Genomic DNA, 10417 nt, shown 5'->3' on the forward strand with positions numbered 1-10417 from the left:
GGATACTTGCAGCTCATCACCCACATTTATTTGCTTTGTAACTAAATCTCTTTTTTCTTGTATCATGGGACATTTCCAGGTGCATGATTTGAGTCCCCCTCCATAACATTTTCAACTCTGTCCGTTAATTTGACAGTTCGATTATCCTGATCTTGCACATATTTTGTTAGACCTTCAATTGCCTTTGTCAAACTCGCCAGTTGTTCTTCAACAGTTGAGGCGTTAGTCATCATCGCTTGGATGGTCATTATGGATGATGGAGTAAAGCACGGATTTTTCCTCAAATTGAAATTTGTTTGAAACAAGTTACGTGGAGTGACTAGGGCAGATCTAGTGATCAAGACATCATCTTCATCTTGAATAGTGTAATTCCTTGTGTTAAAAGGACTAAGTCGAGCCAACGTCTTTTCAACAATATCAGCTATATTCTCTCCTTCTTCCAATTCATTCGAAAAGAATCGTGCCCTTTTGAAGATGGAAGATCAAAAATAGAAACTGATGCAGACGACACTTGAAGTGCTTGTTGTTCTAGCAAGTTTGCTCTGTTCTTAGTGATGGGTCCCAAACTTCTCATAGTAGCATCCAGTATGTTCTCCACCTCAGAGTAAAACTTGAAATCAGTAGCCTTAGCAACAATAGTCCTGGAGTCAAACTTCTTAGATGCCATTTAAGTATTCTTGAGGTTTGATGATCGATGTAAAGAGATGAGAGGTAGAGATTGTCCCACTGTGCGTGCCAAAATTTGTAAATAAAAAATTTTTGAGCCGAGAAAAATAAATAATCAAGATCGAAAAATTGGAGTAACAAAGAGTAATATTTGGTTTCAAAATGTAGTGCGTGTTACAATCTCTATGATAATCCTCTGATTCTTCAAATAATATGGAATATGTTGAACTTGAATTTGATTTAGAGTCAAGGGCTTGAATAGCTTGATCTTGAATCTTCGTCTTCAAATTTGAATTTAAATTACTCGTCGCGAACACTTGTACAGTTATGAAGAGTAAATAAGTATGAACAAATAACTTGATCTCAAACTTTTTGATATTTGCCTTCGTTCTTGATCTTGAACTTGAACTTGAATTTGATTACTTGAACTTTGTAGCTTTGTAGAGAATTTGCGGTCTTTGATCCACGAGCTCTCTTTTTACTTCTTGTTCTTCCAAAAAAAAAACTCTAAGAATAATGAGAACCCCTATTTATAGTTGTAGGGGGTGGTATGAGGGTGTGATTTGATCGGTTGGTTTGAACTGACCGATCAGATTTCTTTGGTAAAGAGCTTTAATTTGATTGGTCAAAACATGTCACATATACATGAGGCATTATTCTAATGGCTCATTTAATTTGACTTAGATTGTCACATAACTTCAACACGTGGCATGATTTTAGTAACTTGTTTAATTTAACTTGAATTGCCACATAATTTTGGCACATAGCATGATTCTAATGGCTCATTTAATTTGACTCGAATTGCCATATAACTTTGACACGTGATGTAATTTTAGTAGCTCATTTAATTTGACTTGAATTGCCACATCATTTGAATTATTTTCTTAAATTTAATATAGTCCAAATTAATTTACGAATTTAAATCCAATATAATTTTAATGTTTACAATCACAATGTGTCCATACCATTTAGAACTTCATCTGATTAAATTTTCTCGACACATGCAACCTAGATTTTTTCTTAAAAACAACTCATTTGTGTCGCTATCTTTGAAGTGAAGTAGCAACCACAACCTACAAATAAACAAAAAAAAGCATTACTTGGTGGATAAAAATCAATTCATCACACAATATATTTATCATGACTGGACCTTTGAAAGAAATCGAGAGGACACAAAAGACGAAAGAAACAAAAGCAAAAGGGACATATAGCGATCAAAATTATAAAAATAGGTGCGGATAATATGTAACACCAGATGAGACAATAGTATAACAATTTTGAAAACTTTTAAACTACCTATATACCATTTACCAAAATCCACTTAGCAACAAAGTAAAGAACTTGGAAAATTCTTGCTTCCCAAAAAAAAAAGTCTCAAATTCCTTACTCATGTGGCATTACAAATAAACCCTCTAAATTTAGGTTCTCATATGAAATGTACCTTAATTTTTAAGTATCAACAAACAAATCAAATACAGTACATAATATATAATATAAAAAATGAAAAATAAAATTCATAAGTTAGTGAGTTCTTATTAATGTTTCAACACTCTCAGTGAGCAAGCCTTCACTTGGATCAATCAAAGAAGTTTTGAATGCTTTATCATCCCGTTTTTGTTTATGACTTTTTTCTAGGAGTTGAACTCAAGACAACCCTGAGCAATATTAACCCAAGGTATAAATTTAGACTGTAAACATTTTCTTGAACCACCATGACTACCATGATGTTGTACAAGACCACAGACAAAACAAGAGTCTATGAATTTACCTCCACCTTTGTGTCTTCCAATAAGAGCGACAGCTACCTTCCAGCCATCTTGACCAAGTAATCGCATCGGAATGATCCAAAAAGCAATACAGTCCTAATAGTAGTTGCAACTGTCAAACCAAAAGGGAAAAGAACCGATTAGGAAACGAAAAAAACTAAAGCTTTTGATGAGAGACTATATGTAACAACCCAACTCCTCGTTTAGAGTATTAGCACCCCATTTCTTGCTTTGAGACTTTCAGTATGTTCATATGATGTTTTGGGACATGTTGGACTAGAAGGATTCAAGGGTGTTTTGGCACACTTCAAACAGATTTAGTTAGTGCAGATTTTCTACTCGTACAATGTGCATCGTGATCTTAGTTAGTACAAATTTAGCTAGTCCTAGAAACTTGGAAAACATTTAGATGGTACAAATTTAGCTAGTGTAGATTTTGGTCTAGCCTTCTCCCGTTCTATCTATGAGCGTCTAAGCTTTTGGTCAATCAATCCTATCTAATTTATAGGGCTTATGGATTGGTTTAGTGCTCCGCTTATAGATATTTCAGATAAATAATAAATTATTCTACTACTTGATAGGGAATTAAATTTCAACATAATCATACATCAAGAGACTTTAACTTGAGTTTTACATTCTGAATAGTTTTACATCAAGAGTCATAAAGAGTTCCATGCATTTAAAATTTTACTATAATAATAGAGATGGAACAGCAAATAGAAAACAATAATTAACATGTGAAGGGGCCTTGGGATATTTCATCATTTGAATCGGTGTACATACCAGTGGGTGATTGAGTAGCCTCAACAGGTATTTTAGAAGTCGATGCAAATAATGTTGTGAAGTATACTGCACAAATAAGATTATCAACAGCCAATCCAGCAGCAACAACTAATGGTGATGTCGGTAGAGTTTTGGAAATAGCTGCATAGCTGACAGCTGAAAGAGTGTCAACAATCTTTTCAGCCATCGATAAACGAATTAACGAAATGAAAAATTGTAATATATTTGTCCATCACAATTACAAATTCAGACATCATTAAATGGCATGAAGTTTGCCATAGCATAATATTGAAAAAAGAAAACCCACCAGAAATTAAACAACAGTTGAATGCGAAAAATTCACCAGCAACAACTGCGATAACGAACTACTAAAAAAAGGAAAAACTAAAGAATTCGTCAGAACAAGAGGGAATGAACAATACCCAGTTAGCAGAAGGATTGAAGATCTGTGATAGAGAGGGAGGAGGAGAAATAGAGAAGATGACAAAGAGATTTTAGGTAAAGAAGGTTCAGTGACAGGAATAATTTTATTCCACTACACGTTTCTGGAAAGATACAACTTATAGTACTTTTGGTACAACTGATAGATGATGTTTGCTTCAGCCATTACAAGATACCCTTGTTGTAAATGGTGTACAATGTCTAAAATACAAACGGATAACGACTAATCATAGGTAAATTTAATGAGGATCGCAAGCAAAATCTGTAAACATACCTCTGTAGTTAAGAAGGATATTTAGAGTTTCTCTATTTGTTTACTCTGTTATAATCTTTTTCTCAAATGGATTTTTACATTGGAAAACTCATTGATTTGTTAGGATAGATTGTTCATATTGACAAGTGATTTTGCATGCAGAAGAACAATCGAGAAGAAGTTGTTTACAGAAGGAGAAATTGTGGGAAAAGTAGCATACCTCTAATAAATCCAAGGTATAATTACCTAGAAATAGATTTCCAACATATACATAATGATATAAGAATACTATAAAAGAAATACTTCCGATCCACGGCATTATGGCAATTCTAGCTTGCAACTATAAAATTCTTGTACGGACCAAGCTAATAATTTCATTTCATTGTCCTGTCATTACAAAGGTAGTTGTTTGTGATTTTTCGTTATACCTCCTATGATGTACTTTCTATTTAATGGAATAAATAATTTATGTAAGTGTCCAACACATACAAGGCCTTCAAAATTAAACAAACTCAATGTTCAAGAAACTTCTTGAACATTGACCCTTGTGGTTAGGCCCTTCCCCGGACCCTGCGCATAGCGGGAGCCTTAGTGCACCGGGCTGCCCTTTTAATGTTCAAGAAACTTCTTATCAACAAATATCTTTCATTCAAGAAGCAGGATTCTTGAAACAAAGTAACAAATTGCTGGATTAAACTGATATCTCTTTATAAAAAAAATATATTATTTTTGCTCAAATTAGACAATTTCTCAAAACTTACAGCTGAATGCTAGCAACAACATATTTCCAAATAAATAGAAAGAAGATTAAAAATTACAACACTATAGGTGCTAACCATGTCAGACATATAGCTCTTCCACAACTGATAATATGGCAGTACATGCAATTGGTAATTTTCTGTTTTTTCTCTTCCCTGTGAAGGATGGAAAAGACCTGGAGAGTGCGTAACAAATCAAATACCCAGTTCATATATTTTTTTACCAAACACCTCTATACAAAGGATTTTACGTAATGATGACGAAATGATCATAAAAAGAAAGGAGTTGATTTCTCAGATGGTTACTCAATCAACTAATAGTTACTATATCAGAAAGTAACTTTTTTTGTTGGAAAAAATTGAAATTTAAAAGAAAAGTGACTTTGTGAGATAATAACTACCCATTGGTTGAGTGACCATATGAGAAATTAACCTTAAAAGAAAGAGACATCGGTTATCGTTTGCCGAAGCACAAATACCAACTACATAATAGAAATATAACATTACAAATCTATAAGAAGAATATATACATATCTTTATTCTACAGCAACCAACATCCTGTAAAAATCAAGAAGCAAAACCTTACAAATTCAAGAATTCATACCTTCGCTCTTCTTTCTCAAATGGTTTGAACATTGCAATTTTAAAGAACTTTAGAAGTTCAATTGTATCTCTTGCACCTTTGAAGAGACTTTCAGATCCCAAATACTTCATCAAGAACAATATTACGACACCATGCACTATAATATGCAAAATGTTAAGAATGTAGATGTCAACCAAACTTAACATTACATTAATTTACCGAATTGCCCAAAAAAACCGTGACACATAGATGCAAATACATTGAAAGGGAAGATCTCAAAATAAGATTACTTACCTGAGGAATGAAATCTCAAGAGAAGGAGCAATGTTGAAGTCAATTTTTATGTGGAGTCGAAGAGACTGTATGGAAGTTTTAGATAAGGAAAGGGAGAGAAGTAGAGATAGCACTACATGTTTCTATGGCAGTAGTACACGTGTTAGAAGGGGAACCAATTCAACCCTAAAATAATTCACAATATCGAAAATACGATTTTTGTTGTTTTTGGTACAATCTTCTAATTGCAGTGCTCATTCTCCCACTTGTTGGCTTCTATAATATAGAACAAGAATACTTACCACCACATATCGACATCTTTGCACACCAAAAATCACAAAGTGCTAGCTCTTAAGTGGGAAATTAATCTACCTAAATAGCACAAGTCACAAACAATCAGGACTGAAAGGGAAGACGTGAAGGGATAAGAAAAATATATATTTAAGAAAATCTACCATGTAAGTCAGAAATTGTGAACTGAGATACAAAGAAAAGGAAGGAAAAAGAATGTTGCGGAAAAAAAAATGTTCAGTCGCACGAACACTCGTATGAATAATTGACTCAGAAATTTTCACCTCCATTTTGAAATCTAGAACCCATGATTTCAAGAATTTTCCGCTTCACGGCCAATATTATACATAGCCTTATCAATTTTGAATATGTATCCTTTGTTGTCCCAACAGGACCATGAGTAGTCGCGATTTGTTTGCAAAAGGGATACAAAATTTAGTAGCATGGGTAATTGTATCTTAGATAAAGACCACTTAGCAAGCTGGAAACAAAGGAAATCAAAGTCCTTACCAGGCCATCTCTTCTAACAAATCAGGCTCTGGATAATACTTATTATTCACGTTGTCAAAAGTGGATGTAAACCTAAAATGAAAATTAACACAAATCATTTCAATGTGTTTTTTTGTCCAAACATTACCAACTTTCCTACCTACATTAATTTTATGAAGCTTCTAACGCTTCAAGAGTAGAAAGCAGGAGACCAGGTAAAGAACTTACACTATTCACTCTAGTTAAAACTGCATGGGTAGTGTCTTCTTCCTGACAGCTTACTTCCCGTTAACTTTTTTTAGATAACTTGACAATTTTAGAAAAAATTAATTAAAAGGATGTAAGAGATCGAGAGAGAGAAAATTGGTATACATTGTGGAAAATACAGATATGAAGGAAGAAGAGAAGTACATAACCATTGTGGGTTCAATGAGGCTAGAGGTGTGAAACAAAGAGAATTGCTATTAAACAATGACTTTCGTTGTTTCTAAAAAGATTCTTGGATTTATGATAACATTGGGGCCGATCAAATTTGGATTCGCATCGAGAAAACCACATTGGGGATAAAGACCTCTCTGGTTGATAAAATATTAAATCTTTAAAACCAAACACATTATGTTCTACACATAGTTGCACACTCACAAACAAAAAATGAAACAAGAAAACATGAAAAGGCCTATGCATGAAGCAATTAAAAAATAAGACCCATTAAGGAAAAAGGCATAATAGGAAGTACAAGAACAAAAAAGAAATGTAGCTTAAGGAAGTTAGAGGTGTAAAATACAAACGGTTCACCATTAAGACAGTGGATTTAGAAAGGTTGTTAAAAATGGAATCTTTAAAATCATAAGCAAAACTAAAACATGAGCAAATAAAAAGAAATACCTTTCATGTTAATATGGGAAGGGGTACCATTCACCAATGAGGCCATGTGACAACACCAAGTTTATGGTACAATTCTAAACATTCAAGAAATTTAAAAGTACACAAATCCAGAGTTTACTTAACAATGCAAACAAAATATAACTTTTCTAGCTAAGACATTTTTTCAAACACCTAGTGAACGTCAAATATCCTTTAACAGATAAACCACATATACATACTCCATAAAAATTTTCTACAAATTAAAAATAAAGATGAGAAGAATGATCGGACCACTTAAGTGGTGATTGCACGCTTAGTTTCCTAGTTGGTAGGTCGATGAAACTGTTACAAAAAGAAACGACACTCCTAGCGCAATCACTTGTTCGAAAGGCAGAACTCGGCAGAGAAGGAATGAAAAATCGTCAAGGATGATTTTTTTTGTTGACGGAACGAAGGGTTAAATAGCAAGAATAATTCTTTGAGCCAGGATGGATTTATAACGCCTCAAGAAATTGATCGAGATAGATGACAACACTTTTCCCCCTCTTCCTTATTGGTAGGGTAATCTTCTCCTATGGCCTTCACCCCCTGCCCGAAAATAGAGAATCAAGCCCCTTTTCTGATCCATTCATTCTGGAAGAAGGGGGAATCCAGAGTGTTGCCACTTCCTACATATCCAGTTGCTAGACACTTAATTGGTCTGATCATTTTCTCATTCTTGAATAGGCAGGGATAGGACTGTAGCTTAGAACAGAAGAAATACCTCAAGTAATACATTATTCTTAGGAGAAATCTGAATGCCTACGGAGTTAGAAGATATGACAAAAAAAATTCAGAGTATTATCCAATTGCCAGTCTCCGAAACACCTTGCACTAACCTTGCCAATGCACCAACACAAGTATATCTAGTAACTCTACCCATCAACCTTAAGCAGATAAAAAGAAATTACCTATGGTATCTTTTTAACTCCACTGGAATTTCAACCTTCTAAAAGCACTATGCTATTCTGTTTTGAGGACAAATGAAAATAACTTAGAGCCTTTTGGATGAAAGCTTCTTTTTGGCTTTTGAATGTGTTTGTTTAATGCTAACTTTAAGCCATAAAGTTGTTAAAGTTAGTCAAAAATGAAAAGTTAGTATTTCTAACTTTTTTTTTTAGTGCTTAAAGTCATTTTGTTTAACCATGAAAATTACTTTTATATCCCTTATATTTTAACTAAATTCTCAAACTATCTTTTTTATTTTTTTAACCCTAAAATTCAAACACTTATTTTCAACATAAGCACTTTTAAACAAACACTCAACTACTTATTTATAAATATAATTTTCAGCACTTCAAAGTTCTAAAAGCACTTCATACATAAAAGTTACTTTTTTTAAGCTCATCCAAACGGACTCTTAATATGTTTTCAAAAAAGAACAACCGAAAGAGAGTACTAACTTTTATTAACGAACACATACGCAAAAGGATAATAACAACCAAAATAGAGTATCAAAATAGAAGAAGATAAAGACAATTATTTTTAAAGATTGAAGTTCAATTCATCCAAAAGGGAATGGAAATGATAAAAACTGGAATAAATAAATAAAATATAGTGGAAGAAGATTTAACGATTACCAAACACGAAGATTGCTTGTGATGGAATCTGTCTTTTTCTCTTTGAATTTTTGTCAAACAGCTTAGCCATAATTTGAAATCTTCAAAAAATGTATCATAATCTGCCTAGGGCATGGACTTCGACCTCATCTTGATAGAAAATTATTTTGCTAACTTATTAGTTTAAGAAACACATTTTTTTTTTATTTCACTCTTTATCATATTGTATATACTACACTCACTCTTTCATTTTAAAAAAATTATTTTTAAAAAAGTAATATTTTTAAAACCAAAAAAAACACAATTTAAGAATTTTGTAATAAATATGTAATTAATAAAACATAGTTATTGGATATTTTTAAAATAATTTTTTTAAAATAAAATTTAAAATATTTTGCTCACGCACTCCAATATTCCCCCCACCCCCCCCCCCCCACCCCCCCACACACACAAAACTCATCCTTTTATTTTTAATTTTTTTAAAATTTCTTTTATAAAATATTTTTAAAAAATTCATACTTCATCCCCTCCCCCACTTCTTCCTAAAAAATGTTATTATTTTTATTTTTTAAAAATATAAAATTATACTCACCCCATCTAACCCTCCACGCTTAATTTATATTAACTTTTTTATATTTTTCTTATTTTGTGTTAGATATGTACATATATTTTTAGGGGGGAAATAATTTCTACTTATGTACGAATATAATAGAAATAAAAATTTTATTTTAAGAAAAATCTTGCGACAAGTAAAAAATACTTTCCTAAAATCATGTATATATCTAACACAAAAAGATAAAAAAATTTGAAAGCGGAATGTTAGGTAGGGCAGGGGAGAATTTATTTTTTAAAAATAAAAATAAAAATATCTAAATTATTATTTGAAGGAGGTGGGGAGAAAATGAAGTAAGAATTTTTTTAAAAAAACTTTTATAAACGAAAATTTAATAAATAAAACTAAAAAATTGGGGTTGATGGGGGTGTAAGGTGAGAGAAAGTGGTGGAATGAGGTAAAAAAAATATTTTATATTTTATTTTATAATTATCTTGGGCAGGAGATAATTTATTTAATTTAATTTTAATCTAGTTCTAATAATTTATTCATTTTTTGTTAAGATGGAATGTTTTGTCCATGAAAAGTGCAATGTGACAAATTTTTTAAAATGAAAGAGTGAGTATAGTACACACAACATGATGAGAGTGGAAAAAAGAAAGAAGTGTGTTTCTCAAGCTAATAAGTGATAGTTTAGGTATGAAACTCACATTTTCAATAGTTTATGTATAAAACTCAAAAAAGAGGGATAGTTCAATTGTGTTTTTGACACTTATCTCGTAATACTATCTATATTAAAGCAGGGGCAGAAGCACAAGAAGATGCCAAGTATTACTAAGCCACTTGGCCATTTTAAGACAAATGAAAAGGCTAATTACGAATTAATTATTAATTTTGTATTTAACTTTTAGGGATTTTTTTAAAAAAATTACAATTTTAAAAGAAATTTGTACTAAATATTTATTTATTCAAACTCACATTTTCAAAAAAAAATTAATGCAAAAGAAAATAATTATAATAAAACAAAAAAAACACAATTTAAGAATTTTGTAATAAATATGTAATTAATAAAACACAGTTATTTTAATTTTGTTAGTTT

The 10417-nt window shown here is 31.9% G+C and overlaps 1 protein-coding gene across 11 annotated transcripts; it reads right to left on the reverse strand.

The window, feature by feature from the left end:
* Nucleotides 1–1523: 1523 nt before the first annotated feature.
* Nucleotides 1524–8244, reverse strand: LOC129893375 (uncharacterized). 11 transcript variants are annotated; one of them, XR_008767798.1, is made up of 6 exons: nucleotides 7931–8244; nucleotides 5272–6609; nucleotides 4746–4843; nucleotides 3216–3371; nucleotides 2435–2544; nucleotides 1524–1739 (listed from the first exon to the last, which is right to left on the reverse strand). XR_008767798.1 is itself a non-coding variant. In XM_055969089.1 (4 exons), the coding sequence occupies exons 1-3, from the start codon at nucleotides 4877–4879 to the stop codon at nucleotides 2468–2470; spliced, it is 360 nt and encodes a 119-aa protein (XP_055825064.1). In that variant the 5' UTR covers nucleotides 4880–5261; the 3' UTR covers nucleotides 1532–1739; nucleotides 2435–2467. The 11 variants fall into 11 exon arrangements, 2 of the variants coding, with proteins under 2 accessions (XP_055825064.1, XP_055825766.1); XR_008767729.1 differs by having other exon boundaries at nucleotides 1526–1739; nucleotides 5272–6396; nucleotides 6532–8238; XR_008767912.1 differs by having other exon boundaries at nucleotides 1529–1739; nucleotides 5272–5895; nucleotides 7931–8191.
* Between the last annotated feature and the right edge of the window lie 2173 nt (nucleotides 8245–10417).

This window comes from Solanum dulcamara, chromosome 1 (assembly GCF_947179165.1).
Source record: "Solanum dulcamara chromosome 1, daSolDulc1.2, whole genome shotgun sequence".
Classification (NCBI taxonomy): domain Eukaryota; kingdom Viridiplantae; phylum Streptophyta; class Magnoliopsida; order Solanales; family Solanaceae; genus Solanum; species Solanum dulcamara.

Coding starts and splice junctions, on each gene's coding strand:
- LOC129893375 (XM_055969089.1), bottom strand. CDS start 4,879: ATGAACTGGGTATTTGATTTGTTACGCACTCTCCAGGTCTTTTCCATC. Junction 3,365..4,745: donor AGAGCTATATGTCTGACATG/GTTAGCACCTAT, acceptor TTCAGCTGTCAG/CTATGCAGCTATTTCCAAAA. Junction 2,545..3,215: donor GGCTACTCAATCACCCACTG/GTATGTACACCG, acceptor TTGGTTTGACAG/TTGCAACTACTATTAGGACT.